Source organism: Marmota flaviventris, chromosome 19, assembly GCF_047511675.1.
Source record: "Marmota flaviventris isolate mMarFla1 chromosome 19, mMarFla1.hap1, whole genome shotgun sequence".
Lineage (NCBI taxonomy): Eukaryota > Metazoa > Chordata > Mammalia > Rodentia > Sciuridae > Marmota > Marmota flaviventris.
In genome coordinates, this window is record NC_092516.1 from 15724322 (window position 1) to 15740853 (window position 16532).

General features: G+C 41.0%; 2 protein-coding genes across 4 annotated transcripts in view; both read left to right on the forward strand.

Annotated features, from left to right (window-relative positions):
• The window catches only part of Mettl9 (methyltransferase 9, His-X-His N1(pi)-histidine), a 40353-nt gene extending 38695 nt beyond the window's left edge, over nt 1-1658 (forward strand). For 2 of the 3 annotated variants that reach the window (XM_027948367.3, XM_027948365.3), the window contains exon 5: nt 956-1658. In XM_027948367.3, coding sequence (XP_027804168.1) covers nt 956-1161 — 206 coding nt within the window. In that variant the 3' untranslated portion in view covers nt 1162-1658. The remainder of the gene's footprint in view (nt 1-955) is intronic. The other variant, XM_027948366.3, reaches the window with a different exon arrangement.
• Nucleotides 1659-11108: 9450 nt separating this feature from the next.
• The window catches only part of Otoa (otoancorin), a 72236-nt gene continuing 66812 nt past the window's right edge, over nt 11109-16532 (forward strand). The window contains exons 1-2 of the mRNA XM_071605770.1: nt 11109-11171; nt 12887-13109. Of these exons, the coding sequence (XP_071461871.1) occupies nt 11109-11171; nt 12887-13109 (286 nt within the window). The remainder of the gene's footprint in view (nt 11172-12886; nt 13110-16532) is intronic.

Sequence of the window (16532 nt, forward strand, 5' to 3'; positions counted from 1 at the left end):
GGAGAGCCCATGCTTAGACCTGCCTCCCGCAGGGAAGCCCCCGACCCAGGAAGAGGATGCAGGGCTGGGGCACTGAAGATCCCTACCACGCTGTTCACTCTGGTGTTCTCTCTCTTGCCACTGCTGATGACATATTTTCTCATGAACAGAAAGTTGTTTTCAGTCTGAATTTAGTAACACATTTAAGAATATATGTATTTTTTTACATTACCAATGCACCTAAAAGAACCCCTAAATTTAATTATGCTTTCATCTTTGCTGTGTATCTGTAGTTAATGCTTGGTTTGTCTGTGAACCTGAAACATTGCTTGGGTTCCCCACTTTCCTGGCATCTCATAGGTTTGGGAATGGCCGACGGTTGCCATTCCAAGAAATACCAAGCAACTCCCTACTTTCTAATGTCCTTTGTCTCTCTGGACTAGAGATTAATTCTTTATGAAATTGTTCTGAAAAGTTAGGGAATGGGTCAACTTGAAAAACACACAGATGGTCTGTTTTTCTAAAAACCCATCGTGAGCCTATTTTTATTTTCAGCCTGATAAATCTCTTTAGGTAATAGTTGAGTAAGTTTACTACGTTAGCTATATGTTCTTGCAGTTGTCTAAAACCCTCTTTGAAATAATATATGTCACTCTCTGATTCATTATTCCAGTATTCAATGACTAGTTTTCCAGACCCATTTACCATTACAACCTCCAGTGAATCCGAAGGAGGTGTCCTCTGAAGCTCTGTCAGGGAAGATGGAAATGTAACCTGGGGTTACATATCTGCTCTGATGCCCATTAGCCCTGCACCTCTGGGCAAGTTCTTTAGCTTTCCAGTCGGCCCACCCTTCTCAGGGGGTGCTGGGAGTAAGAAGGAGCTGACTCATCCACACGTCCCATGCTTGGAACATACCAGGTCCTAGGAAACTCATTTGTTCAAGAATTTAACTTAATGTTTTTATTTGTTTTAGTAGGTGGCAAGTGGGAGAAACCATCAGAAATTTTGGAAATCAAGGGACAGAATTGGGAAGAACAAGTGAATAGCCTGCCTGAGGTGTTCAGAAAAGCTGGTTTTGTTATCGAAGCTTTCACCAGACTGCCATACCTGTGCGAAGGTGACATGTATAATGACTACTATGTTCTGGATGATGCTGTCTTTGTTCTCAGACCAGTATAGACTCATGGAGGCCAGAGTCTGCAGAGTCTGCCCCAGGATCTACCCTCCAGAAGAGGGTTCACAGTTATGTGATGGGAGGACCTTTGGGGACGGCCATTCTAAATATCATGTAGGAATTTAAAAAGCCAAAATACTAATTATTTCTTTGTAGTGTGTAAAAGGAATGTTTTTAAAAAACAAAAACCCAACTCTGGATTTTTATCAACTCTTTACTCAGTTAGAGCTGTTCTTCAATGCAGGTCACACTCCAGTTATGATGGAAGATATTTTTTATACTTAATTGCAGTTGGGACTCATTCCCAGACAAAGCAATAGTCATGACTTCATGGAGCCAATAAACGGATTGTTTTTAATAAAATGAAGACTGGCAATAAAGCTGTCCATTGAATTCCAAATATTGGTTGTAAGGTATAGCCACTGATATTCTTTCATGTTTAGAAACTCTGTTATTCAAGAAAATGTTTTTAATCATGCTAATAAACTTTTTTTGGAGATGACTTTGGCATCATGTTTGAGTTACTACAAGGCTTCCCGTGTGTGTGTGTGTGTGTGTGTGTGTGTGTGTGTGTGTGTTTAACTACTTTGGCTTCAGGAGTCCCCAAATAGTAGCATTATGTGAAAGATGCTGACAACCTGGGTATGTGGTGAAGGAAGGCTTCAGACGGGGGCCGGGGGAGGATGCAGGTCTCAGTGAACACCAGGCTGTCTAGGTACCCCCAAAGACTCACCCTAGTCAGTGCTGCTTTGAAAAGTACAGACTCCTTGGTTCTGGCTTTGGGCTAGCTTATACCCCACGTGTATAACTTGGTTTTCTGGGTCATCTTAGGTTCTCAGAGTTGAAACTTTCTATTGTATTTACTAATAATGCAACCTAAAAATGTTTTAATTCAACTACTTACTTAATACTTGTATACCTCCTCCCCTAAGCTTTGTTCTTTCTAGAATCCTTAACTGAGTTTATTATTTGCCAAGGGTATGGTTTGCTGAATACCATGTCAGACATGCATTCTAGAATCCATGAATGCCTCTGACCATAAACCTAGAAATATTGTGATAGTGGAACTCATTAGCAAGATCAATAACCATTGTGGATATTCCAAAGATCACAGCAGTTAACACAGATCCTAAAATCTCAGTAATAACAGAGATGCCATTTGAGATTGTGGATATTAACAATATGTTATTCTCACAACGTTACTTCATTTTTCATCCAGGTGTTTCATTAAGTATTCTCATATACGTACTCATAGAAGTCATCAAATCAACACATTAACTGCAACACCTGGTATAAAGGAGATTTAAAGCCTTGAGATGAATTACTTTATTGTTCATTAGGAGCAGCATTCCCACATTCTCCCACCAATATCTTCCACTATTATTGTGCAGTCATAATAAGAATTGGGTTACGTGATTTATGCAAAATTGTTATTGGTGTGTTCTAATGATTTCTTCCAGGAATTAGAAAAAGTGAAGTACAGATATTTTGCAACCTAGATTGTGAAAATAGAGGAAATGAGTAAACCCAATGTAGTTCTTATACATTGGAGATTTGCTTCTTTTTTAAACTGTCATAATCAGGGGTTGCTGTTTTAAGATAGTACTTTGAGAATTAATTTGATGGCCTATTAAAAGAAAACATAACTCATTCTTTACCCAGGAAAGCAGAGGAATTACATACATTTATGCATTTTAAAGATAAAAATCGTTTCTCAAAATCTTAGCTTCTCTGAGGACCAAGTTGTTAAAAGGTGCCATTCTGCCCTGAAAGTTGAAACCTGAATGCACTCACATTTCTGTCTGGTCTTAAAAGTCCTGGTGGTGCGTCACAATTCCACTAGATGGCAGTGTTGCTTAGGAGTGTTAATCGCTTTTTTTCTTCCCTAAATGGACTCTTTTCCCCTGCAAAGTATAATAAAGCTGCCTTGTCTGCACTATTTCTTGTGTAAAGTTCTTGATATCAAGTTAAAGTTGTGGTAGAGAAATGAAGAAGAGGTAGCCACTTGACCCTATAGGGCAAGGGAAAGGGATGCCGGCTGCACCTGCAAGTCCTGGCTCCTTCCTCCTGTATTCTAAACCCCTAGAGTGTTCAGACTGCTGATTTCAGAGAAGGGAAGAAAAGAAGTCACAATGCCCTTAGTCATTTCTCCCGTGAGTGGAGTGGTTAAATTTCTGTAATTTCTCTCATCCTGTTGGATAAGTTTTTATATAGTTGATGTGTGTAACAGAAAGTGGGCTCTGTTGGGCAACAAAGTAAAACTTGGGTGTTTCCAGACGTCTTTGTTTTTACTTCGTTCTGAGTACGGTAGTACCAGCTTTGTAATGAAGCAAGATATTTATATCAGTGCCTCCCGTCATTTGGTTAGTGATAAAGGTGGTCCACAGTCTTTCCTCTAACAATAGTAGCATTTTCATCATGCGTATGTGGTGGCTAATATGACCTGCAGCATTTGTTCAAATGCCTAAGTACCCCCAGATTATGTTATATCCCATGGATGTGTTAGAGAACTGAATCAGTAGTCTGGGAGTTCACAGAGCACAAAATGCGGTCATAATTAACTAAACCAACTAGGATGCTCACAAATTGAACAACCCACTTACCAAAGATATAAGTTTACACCATATCCACACCTAAGAAACATTTGTGATCTACATGAAGAAAAACACACCCAGAAACTAAAAAGAGTAGAATTCAGTCTGTTTGCAGCTAATGGATGCTGAGACAACAGCCAAGCAGCAGTGAACAAAGGTAAAGAAGAATCTCATGTGCAGTTGTAATGGATTCCACCAGATCTTTAACCATGCCATGCCAGACCTTGCTGTTCCCAGTTAATTTCTTTACTCCTGTGCTTTTTCTGAAAGTCCTTTGTCAAGCAACTATGATCTTAAACTGCTGTGTCTTCAAGGAGGTTCGTGTAAAGGATGGAAAAAACTTTGAAGTATAGATTTCTGATAACTTTACAATCACACCATCAGATTGGAATTTGGAATACCCATGAGCCCTCCACAACCATGCAGCACGCCGGCTCGTTCTGTGAGACCCTACTTCAGCCCATGAGACCAGCAATTCTACCCGTGAAATTGCACCTCAGCCCGACACACTTGCACCTTGTCCCCCAAGGTAAAGAAAGGCCTTATGGAAGGTGAGCAAAGCCCTGACAAGGACAGGTGGAACAGTTAGTCGCTCTCAGGCAGTTGGTGTGCCTTCTGCCAAAAAGAAAATAAAGGTAGAGGAACATATCATAATTGACCACTTGGAAATGCCCAGCACCCTTTGGGAAGATGTACTGGTCCTATGTAAAAGCCCAATGTATAGCATATGAAAAAGGTGCTGCTCTCAACTTGCCCCCCAACCTTCTAAAATTTTTGCTACATCTGGACATTCTAAATTTAAAGACTGGATGATAGAGTTAGAAATGATGTCTTGTAAATGCCCATTAAAAAATCAGAAGTTTCTTCTGGAAGTGACTTTGAAATTGATCTGTTAGGCTACCTTTAGGAGCACTTGTCCATGTTTGTTCAGTGAGTTAGAAAGACATGGAGAGGACTTTGTGACAAGAAGGAGCTCCTGTGCCAGATGGGTTTTATGTATAAGACATTCTCCTATTATAACCATTGTTTTGTGTATACATTTTATTCTTCATTACTGTATATAGTTATAAATGCTAAGTATTTTTTAAAAATATCTAGACTTTCTAGATGTTCTAAAGTGCCTGGAATATGTTAAAAGTAGAAGTGGTAAAATAGAACACATTTTGTAAATTTCTTTTTGTTAAAATTCTTATGAATTTTTTTTTGGTGGGGAGGGGGCAATAGCCAACCTCCTGCTGAACCCCCAGTTGTGTGCTGGTCCTCAGGAGTACCCTGCCAGTGTGCTTACGATGAGACAAGACTTGTTCCTTATGTCCGTGGGTTTGTTTTACTTTGCTGTGTACATAGTGTATACAAAGGGCAAACGAGTCTCAGTCTACATCTAATCATTTTAGGTGTTAAAGATATTTCCAATGTATGAAAAAAGTGGAATTAGTCAATAAATTTTGTATGTTTTGTGTTAAAATTCCTAGGAAAGATTGTCTTCTGAAAAATTTAGCATAGTAGCCCACTGGGTCAGTGAAGGAAGGCGAGAATGCTCATATTTTAAAGACATTTTCAAATTAGAACTATTGTTACATGTGTGCAGTTTATTCAAAACTGTTGTGTACATAGTGGACACAGTGAGTCCTTACTTGAAACATCTAGTCTGTCTAGATGTTTAGAAGTGCCCAAGGTATGTTAAATGTAGAGATAGTAAAATATCACTTTGTAAATATCTTTTTGCTAAAATTCACATGAAATATTGTCTTTTGGGAATGGAACTGTTAAACCACCTTGGCAAGTAGTATAGTTCTATCTGTACTTGTCCAGTGATGTGGAGTGATGTGGAGGAGGTGAGAGGGAAGCAATTTCCAAAGGTAGTATGTCCGTGAGTGGACATTTTCAGACATCAGTTTTCTGTATGTTTTATGCATCTTGTTTTGCTGTGTATTATAATGGACAAGTAAGTCCCAAATTTGCAACATCCAGTCTCTAGATGTCAAAGAGGTTGATGGTACTTAATAAAATTAGCACATTTTGTATTGAAATTCATAGGAAAGCTTGTCCTCTGAAAATGACTTTTGGATATGAATTGGTTAAACTATCTTTAAGCATTACTATGCCCATACTTGTCCACTGGACTGAAAGCAGAAAAAAATGAGGAGGGAAAGGATCAAGGACAAAATTGTCATATTAGAAGATACCTCAGAATATAACTGTTGCTATGTGTGCAATTTTATTTAATAGTGCTGTGTGCATAGTGGACAGGTTTTTTTTTAATATTTATTAATTGTAGTTGGACGCAATACTTTTATTTATTTTATTTACTAGTGCTGTGTGCTTACTGGACAGGTTCTTTTTTTAAATATTTATTTTTTAGTTGTAGTTGGACACAATACTTTTATTTCATTTATTTTTATGTGGTGCTGAGGATTGAATCCAGGGCCACACACGTGCGAGGCGAGCACTGTACTGCCGAGCCACAACCCCAGCCCCAGCGGATAGGTTCTTATATGGAATATCTACTCCATCTATATATTTAGAAGTGTTTCATATGTTTGAAGATAAGAAGTAGTAGAATAAAACTTTTTGTAAATAGTTTTAAAAGAAAAAGAAAAGCTAGGGGACTAGGAAAAGCTCAAATGACAGACATGATTGTATAAATTGACGTGGAATAATTACAGGACAACATTCAACACCTATTGCTAAAATCTCTCAGATAAAAAGGACCAGGGAGTGTTATGGATTAAATTATAACCCCTGAAGACAGGTGTAGGGTCAAAACTACACACCTAAGAATAAGGTCTTTTTTTGAGAAATGACATTTCATGGTGTGATTACCTAAGATGAGGTGCTAAGGGGCTGGATGAGCTCACGGTTCAGCCTGGCTTGCCATCTTATAACAAGAGTTGGGTGGACTCTTGGTTTGGTGTGGTTTGCGTCCTTGATAGGAGAGCAGGATAAGTTTTGATTCAATGTGACTTATGTCGTTATACAACTATCTTCATTTCTATTCAGTTGATGTTTGTAGTGAAGCATTTTAATTCCCTTACCTCTCATTTTGGGAATGTCTCATTGATATTACTTGGTGGTTGCCATGGAGGGTTCCATTTAACATGAGAAAGGGACACCACCCTGATGCCAGTCTATAGCAGGGTAATTTCAGTAGTGTACAGACTGCTGCTGCTGTGCCTCTCCATCTCCACCCGCTCAGTCAGTGTCGTCACAGTGTTATATGTGTGTGCACTGTGTTTAGGACCACAGAATAAAGTTGGGCTTTTCTGCTACATTAAAAAAAAAAAAAAAGAAAGAAAAGAAAAGAAATCTCGTGCTACAATTATACAGGCATTCATGTTTTACTACTTGCTTTATCAATTTTTCTATTATATTTGGTTGTCTTCTACATAGGAGTAATTCTAACTAAGTTGTATCTGACTTTCTAAAGTAAACTTATTTTGGAATAATTTCAGATTTATGGAATCAGTTCCTGTATAGCCTTTAACTAGGTTTCCCTAGTGTTACCAGTTTATTTAACTATGGTATGTTTCTCAAAACTAAAAAAATTAACATTGGTACAGGACTATTAAACTCTAGACTATTGGGATTTTGCCAGTTTTACCACTGATAACCTTTTTTGGATCTAGTATCCAATTAGGATACCATACTCAATTTAATTGTCTCCTATTTAAATTATTAGTGCTCACTGAAAGTGCCATCATTTGTTTTCGTATTCTAACTTCTAGTGTGGTAAAATTAGTTACATAAAAAGTAACCATTTTAATTGAGGCTTTTCAGAGATGTTAAGCACATTTATATTGTATAACCATTCCCACCACCCAACTATAGGATTCTTCATCTTGGCAAACTGCAACTATATTAAACAAAAACTCTCCATTCCTCCTGCTGCCAGGCCCTACCAACTGCTGTTCAGTTTTCTGGTGGACTCTTCTAAGTACCTTGTGTGAGTGGAATCACACAGCATTTGTCTTTTTGTGACTGGCTCATTTTACCAAGCATGATGTCCTCAGGATGCTCCTTATCATAGCACGTGTCAGAATTCCCCTTTAAGGCTGTATAGTCAATGATACGTATGTCCCACGTTTTGTTTATCTGTTCATCCACTGTTAGACGCTTGAGTTGCTTCCATGTTTCAGCTACTGTGAATAATGTTGATGTAGCACAAGTGTACGTGCATTTCTTCGAGATCCTGCTTTTACTTATTTTAGGGAGATTCCCCAAAGGGGAACTGCTGGGTCATATGGCAATTCTATTTTTAATCTTTTGAGGAACCACCATACTGTTTTCCACAAAGACTGTACCATTTTACTTTCTCACCAACAGTGCACAAGATTTCCAATTTCTCCATATCCTTGTCTCCTCCCACCCGCTTTGTGCTGGATATGGAATCCAGGCCTTGTGCATGCTTGGGCAAGTGCTCTACCACTGAGCCACGCCCCCAGCCCTGCCAACACTTATTTTGTGTTTTGAATAGTAGCCATCTTAATAGGTGTGAGATGGTATCATGGTTTTGATTTACCATTCCCTATGATTAGTGTATTATTTGTTTTTATAGTACAATTTGTAGGGTATTTGGCTTCATTTACTAGTAAAGTGTGTGTTTTGTAGCTTCCTATCTGTATTGGTATCACTGAATTGGAGTCAGTATTCACTGAGGACAAAATACTTTTTCTCTATGAAATTTTATACTTTGGAGAATTGGGAGAATATTATTACATAACTAGAACTTAAGATTCCCTCTGGATTTGAGAGTCATTTCATTCCCATAAATTACATAACATGTTTTCATTACAAAGTCACTTTAAAATTACTTTTCAATACATGTAAAATGAAAAATAAAGATGTTTTTGCCCAAATAAATGACCATGTAAAATTGTGGTGTCTTATATGCACTTCTTAAGAGAAAATAATTAACAGATAAAATGCCTGAATGCTCTTTTCTTATATTCTGTTCAGGATTCAATAAAGAACATTGGTTTATTTATTTATTTAAAATATAGTTTTAAATAGTTTTTAGTTTTAGGTGGACACAATACCTTTATTTATTTGTATATGGTGCTGAGGATCAAACTCAGTGCCTCACACATGCTAGGTGAGTACCCTACCACTGAGCTACAACCCCAGTTTCCCCTGGTTTATTTATTTTTTGAGATGAGATCTCACAGTGGTGTCCAACTTGGCCTTGAACTCCAGGGTTCAAGTGATCTTTTTGCCTCAGTCTTCCTAGTAGCTGTGACTACAGGAATGAACCACTGAGACTGAGCAGAACAAAATAGGTTTTCCAGCACTTGATTTTGCCACTTTGTATAAACAATAACAATAAACAATAAGTTATTTATAAGATGGTTATGACTGATCATGAAATTGCTGGTATTTGCATTACAAATAACATGTTCATTATAGAAAAAATAGAAAATACAGGCAAAAAGAACAAAGTGAAAAAAGCTTTACCTACCCCATAACTCTGAAGGTACCATTATTTTTTGTTCTGTGTGCTCTTCTATACTTTAAAATGCATGTATGTGTACACCCATTTACAAAATTGTTTTAATACAACATTTATAAAATCATATGCCTAGGTTATTTTTTTATTTATGTATTTTTTTTGAAGTGTTGGAGATGGAACTCAGGACTTTGCATGTGCTAGGCAGGCCCAAAAATATGTAAAAAATGAAAAGATACTTTTTATTTTTCCAAGATGAATCATGTGAGACTCAGAGGTAGCCTATTTTCCAAATCAAAAATTGATAAAGGCATTTCCCATCATTTGGACTTGAGGATAAAGCACTAAAGCAAGACTTTGAGACAAAAGGGATGTTTTGGGGGATGCTGGACCTAGAGTATATAGGTAACTCTCAGCAGGCAAGAACAGCTCCATGGTTGGTGGTTGGTCATTTCTGAAGAGAATGTTTTAATTTTGCCACTGACAAATTGGTGTCAGCATTTGGTATTTCAGTAATTTCTATTAAAAGCCACAGGTATTAAGATGTTAAATAGGAAGGATTAAATAGGAAGGATTGCAAGAAAATCTCTAGGCTCCACTATTATATTTCACTAAGTGAGATGCAAAAGAGTTATGCATAATCTCACCAGGCAAATCTATTATTTTAATGCATTTCCTTTCCATTTTAATAAAAGCTCACACATTTTATATTTGATTTTTTTTTATTTTGGCTATAAAATTATTTCCTTGTGTTTCTATTATTTCTATTATTTGCTTTTTGTTAAAAGACTTTTTTTTTTTTTTTTTTTGGTGCTGGGGATTGAACCGAGTGCCTTGGTACCCATACGCTAGGCACATGCTTTGCTACTGAGCTACACCCCTAGCCTTAAATGACCATTTTAATGGCTGTTTAATCCATGGAGTTGGTGTATTGTACTATTTCATCATTTTTTATTTGGTGGGCACTTAAGCGCTCTCTCCTTCCCTCCCCCTCCCTCTCCTCTCTCTCCTTTACCCTCTCCTTGCGTGTGTGTTATTGGTCTATTACAAATATTTTTTATTATGGAAAATTCCAAGCACATCAAAAAGAATAAAAGGTAATAAGAATCCTCCTCTCTCGGCTTCAGCAATTATCAACACTTGGCCAATCTTGTTTCAGCCACCCGCCACCACTCTTTGATCCCCACTATTTCCAAGCACATGCTAGAGAGCCTATCGTTTCAGTTTTGTAAAAGCATATCTGTAAAAGGGACTCTTAAAAAAGAAAGCCTCCATTACAATTACAAAAATCCATCCCTTTAACTTCTAATGGTCACATTGCTCCACTTGTGATTTTTAATCCTTTGTTTGAATCCAGATCCAAATCAAGCCGCTCCACTATAATTGGTGGATAAGCCTTAGGCGCTGCCCAGGCTCCTGCCTCCCGTGCTGTGCCTGATGCTTTTGTCCACGCCTGTTGTGCGCCCGGCTGGTTTAGGGTCCAGGTAGAAAGTCCCAGGTGGGGACCTTCTCCCGGAGCCCAGGTTCTGCAGGGAGGAGGTCGCAGAGCCTCAAGCTGGCGCTGCTCCACCCAGGTGTGTCCCGCGGTCCCGCCCGGAGCTGCCTGCCCGCTGATCCAGTGCAGCGGCGGAGCCCGGCACTGCAGGTGAGGCGCGCGGGGTCCCAGAGGAGGACCCCCCACCCGGCAAAGCGCTGGGGACGCGGCGCGGCACAGCGCAGGGTGCTAAGTTCGCGAGCTGGGGACTGGCTCCTGTTTTTTTTTCAAGGAAGAGACACAGATGTACTAGAGACAGGGGTGAGGGATGGGGGGGCGGTGAAATTGAGGGGGTGGACAGAGATTGAAGGAGCGTAGGCAAAGTGCAAGGCAGGGGTTTTAGGAGTCCAAAGGGCATGGTGAAAATTCGAGGAACTCATGATGATGATTGATGATGATGATGATGATGATAATGATGATGATGATGATGATGATGGCAACCTTGTAATAATACCTGCAGCAAAAACGATAGCATCAATAATAATAGCTATTATTTCCTTGATTTCTTATATGTGCCAGTGCTGGGCTTAGTTCTTTACACATTTTACATATAAGGAATATGATGATAACCTACTTTATGACTTTTGTGAGGAAGAAATTTGAAAATGCAAGAAAACAAGCAGCACTAAGTATGCATTGCATAAATGCACGAACTTTAAAAATGTTTACACAGTCTTTGTGAAGGAGGTACGAATGCCATCTGCATTGTACAGAAGAAGAGATGCCAGCTCAGAGATGTTAAGGAATTTGCCCAGCAGCACACAGCTACTAATGGATGGTCCAGATTAAAGCTGGCACTTTCTAATCCTGGAGTGCCAATAACTACCTGAGGTTGAGGGCTGATGAGCAAAGAGGCTGGAGAACACTGCGCCAAGCCCTTGGAATCATTTAGCTCTGGGTGCCACCTGGATCTGCTACTGTAGCTGTGTGACCTTGGGCAGATCACTTGACGTCTAAGAAATGGCTTCTTCCTTTCTGAAATAGGATGATGGTAGTATTTGTCACAAAGATTCTGCAGGACTTAAGTGAGACAATGTAGGCAGAGTGTGTACATGCGTGGTTCCCTCTCATTAAATGGTTGCTAGTATCACGAATACTAGGCAATCTGACAACCCTGCTTTGGAACATACTCTAATTGGGGTGCTCTATGACTTTTGCATGTCCACGAACTCATCTGTGAAATGCAGCAAAGTAAACCCCCGAGGGCTGATAGAAAGAGTGACAGGGAGGACTCACACCAGGTCCAGCCCATGGAGTATGCACAGTGAGACGGGTTTCCTCCTCTGTCTCCTTTCTTTCATCATTGAATCCAAAGCCTTCCATTGCTCTCCTGAGGCTGAGGGAGGGTAAGAATGGCTGTGTCTAGAGTCTCATAAAGTGACCATCCCCTTGACCTCTCCAACTCTGCAAGCTGGGCCGTTCTAACACCAAGTACTTAAAATCCACTTAAATCAGGGGCCATTCTACAAGACAGATGTGTTTCCCTATTTTGCATTAATTGCCACGAAATGGTATCTTTTTGTTTATTTATTTATTTTGGCGAAAACTCTCTCAACTGGTTTCTGCACATCTGCATGTGGCGTGGAACTCCGTGGAACTGTGAGTTGTTGGTTTGTGTCTTGGATGGGATGTCCCAGCATTGGGGAAACCTCCCAGCATCTTTGCAGATTTCATAAAAGAAGAAATGCCTGGTCGACCCAACACGTCCTGATTTACCTGGGAATTTCTGGTTTTAAAACGCAAAGCTCGGTGTGCTGGGAGACTCCTTGGTCCCAGGGCAGGCGGGACAGTTGATCACCCTACTCATCAAACACTCACTGCTTCTCAGGAAGCCCTGTTCGTTTCAGGTTTGGGTTATTGCCATTTTAATTTTAGGTTTCACGGAAGGACTCTCTGCTTGTCTGATTGCCACCTGTTGGGGGCGCTCTTTGGTGGGGAAGGGGCAGGGCTCTGGAGAAATCTATGGACCCTGCCATCGCCATTGCCTTGCCCAGACATTCCAATCCTTTTGGCTAATCTCCTTCAAGAGAGTGCCCCAAAGGGCTTTTCATGAAAACCAAATCCCAAACTGGCGATGGGCTGAGGTTTCATTGGAACGAAGACAATATGCGCAGCCGAAAGTGGGGCATTTGGATCAGTAATTGTAAACCTCTCTGTAGAGTTCACTGGGAGACTGCAGCCAGAAGCACAAGAAGCCTCATTGTCTGGGGAACTGGAGAACTGTGAAAGAGGCCAGTGCTCCAGGGCAGCTGACCAAAGGGAAGGGAGCAAAGAGAGCCAGAGTTTCCCTGGATCCCCCAAAGACCCAAAGCCAGGAGGTTCTCATCAGCATTGAATATACCAGCTCTGATGCTGCACTGGTGGCATCGAATGAGCTGCCAAGTGCGCTGGGATCAGTTCTTGCAAAACCTCTAAGAATGCACTGGCTTTGGGGGTCTGGAGGTTTCCAAAGTCTGATTTTGCCCGGGGCAAGGAAATGAGTCTAACTGTTCCCAAAGCTGGCAGGGGAGGTTCCCTGAGAGGGAAAAAATCCACTGACCTACAAGTTAGGCAATATCAAGGTAACCTGCGCTATTTTGTCTACAAAATAATTTCAAGAGACCTTGGGTGTGCATTATGGGGTTTCCTTTGGTACCCCAAAAGTTCCCATTAATACTGAAAGAGGATGCGATGGCTTAACCGGGACTTGGTCCCCCTGGGAGTCCACTGATGCAAAGCACCCTTCCTTGCGTTTGTCCCACTGGCTCCTCCGTTGGCTCTATGTAGCCTCCTCTTTGCCTCAAAGATACCACCCTTACCTGGTGTTCCCCTGCCACTCCTTGCAGATCACTTTGCTATTTCCTCTCCATCTACCCAACTGCTTTTATTTAAAAAACAAAAAACAAAAAACACACACACACACACACACACAGTCTCTGTTGTTTTGCTTTTCCTTTTAAAAACTGTCATGTAGAAAATTTCAGGGGATTGGGGGTACTTCTCTGTAGTAAAGCTCTTGCCTAGCATGCCTAAGGCTCTGACTTTGATCTCCAGCACCAAACACAAACATCCAAACATGCACAAAGGTAGACAGAGGCATGCCCTGCTCAATGACAGTCGGAGCACGTGGCCTCTTGGAATCCAGAGGTTGAGTCCACCCCAGATGTATGAGGCTACGACATAACAGCACCCTGTTTCACAGTCAACTATTTAAAAACAAAGAAGTAGGAGTATGCCCTAAAATGATGATCAAAGTCAGCATAGTAAATACATAAACCAGTACAGACTCTTTTATTGTCAAGTGTCGGCTGTACGTGCTGTTCCTCTCTAGGTCTGGCAGCAGAGTGGTTTGTTTGAACCAGCATCAGCACAGACTCAACGGGTAATAGATGGAGCGACTTTATGTCACTGGGAGATTGCAATTTTTCGGCTGCATTATAATCACATCGGACCAACACTGGATCTGGGGGCTGCGGTTGACGGAGACATCCTTACATGGAGCACGACTGTATAAGAATATAATGAGCTCCCATTTGCCCGTCATCCAGCTTCAATAACTGTCAACCTGGGGCCGATCTTGTTCCAGCTATACCTCCCTCCAGTATCATTTTGGAGGCGATCCCAAACATCACATCATTTTTTTCTGTAAATAAATAAGTATGCAGCTCAAAATGATGGGTCGGCAAAAAAATTTTTCTTTCTGGTGAAGGAAGAGATAGTAAATACTTGTGGTTTTGGATATTGAATCTCTCCCACTGGTCCAGGTGTTAGAGGCTTGATCTACTGAATGGCGCTATCGAGAGACTGTGAACCTTATGTAGATGGGCCTTGTCGGGGGTGATCTGTGGATAACAGGGGTGCACTTTTGAAGTATTATCAGGGCATCCAGTGTTGAGGGCTTAAATATAGGCTGGACCACAAAATCTCTGTCGCAAAACCTACTCGACTTTACCACTGCAGTGTAAAAGCAGCCACAGATGGTAGGTACTTAAATGAGCGAGCACAGGTAGGTTCCAATAAAACTTCAGGGACACTAAAATTTAAACTTCACAAGTGAAATGTTTATGTGTCAAGAAATATTACTCTTTTGATTCTTTTAACCATTTGAACAATGTAAAAACCATTTGTGTGTTAGTCAGCTCTCCATCGATATAATGAAATACCTGAGATAATTAATTTATAAAGAGAAAAGGTTTATTTTGGCTCACAGTTTTGGAGGTTCCAGTCCATGACAGTTCTGTTGCTTTGGGCATCTGGTGAGGCAGGGTGTCATGGCAGAGCAAATCTGATCACCTCATCATACAAGGCCTTTGCATTATTGTATTTTTTTTGTTCTTTCTGTCATCAAGAGAAAGAGGAAAGGGCAGGGTTTCATAATCCCCTTTAAGGGCACACCCTCAGTGACCTAAGGACATCCCACAAGGCTCACCCACCAAAGGTTCCACAACCTCCCAATTGGTCACCCTGGGAACCAAGCCTTTAACACACAGGCCTTTGGGGGACGTGTGACATGAAACTATGGCAGCTTCTTTACCTAAACAAAATCAGGTGGCTGTTTAAATTTGGTCCATGCCATAGTTTGCCGATCCCTTTTTTAAAAGACAAGGACTTCTTTAAAAATAGAACCAGGGCTGGGGTTGTGGCTCAGTGGTAGAGCGCTTGTCTGGCACTTGTGAGGCGCCCTGGGTTCGAATCTCAAATAAATAAAAATAAAGGCCCATCGATAACTAAAAAAAAAAAAAAAAAAAACCCATAGGTTCATTATCAGATTAAAAAATATTAACAATGTTTTTTTAACATCTTTAAATACCTGGTTTAATTCCCCCAACTGTTTCATATTTTTTTGTTATTTTAATGTCATATTTGAACAGTACCCGAGTTGCATCCATATGCTACAAGTGACTGATAAATCTCAAGCTGTTTTCTTTCAACTTTGTAGTGTCTCTTTCTCTTCCATATCTGTGCTGAAGGAACTAGTCTGTTTGTTCTGGGCAGTTTTTCAGCCCCGAGTTTGCAGGACGGACCTGGGTCTGTCCTCAGATATCACCCCGTTTCTCCTTACACTCATGGTTTGGAGATCTCATCCCGTGCTGTGGGTTTAAAACACCCTGGATACCCCGCCTAGAAAACTTCTGTCTGGGTCTCTCCCCTAAACAGGCTCAAGCTCCAGCTTGCCCACGGGCCGTCTCACCCATGTGCTTACCAGGACCTCAAGCCTAGCAGGCCCAGCCTGCAGCTCGGGGGGCCTTTCCCCTGAACGTGTAACTCCCTGGTTTTCCTGGTCGGCCATCTTTTCACACACTGAGGCCCCGATCCTGGGTGGCAGCTATAAGTGCAACTTTCTTTCATTCTCTGTCAGCTCCACCTTTGCAATATCCCTGGGTCCAGTCACTTCTGACCACTGCCAAGTCACAGTTCTCCCTGTGGTAGCCAGGATCCCCGTTTGGGGTATTCCTGACACGGTCATCAGGGTGCTTGATCCAGTTAAAATAAAAGCCGGAGGAGTCCACTGCTTTGGCTCTCACAACCCCTCAGGGGCTCCCACGTGCTTCCTAGACCAAGTTCCGATGTCTACACTGGCCGAAAAGATCTGCTCCTCCTGATTCTCCCCCAACCCCATCTCCTACTGTCCCCACCCACACACGATTTATTAAAGAACATGCAAACCATCTTCCTAACGTCAGGGCCTTTGCATTATTGTATTTTTTTGGTTCTTTCTAGAACTTTCCTTCCTCAGATGTTCCTGTGCTCATTCCCTCCTGTTCTTAGATCTCCCCTGACCATGTTATCTCCTCGAGGGCCCCACTCCTTCACTGTTTGTCTCCT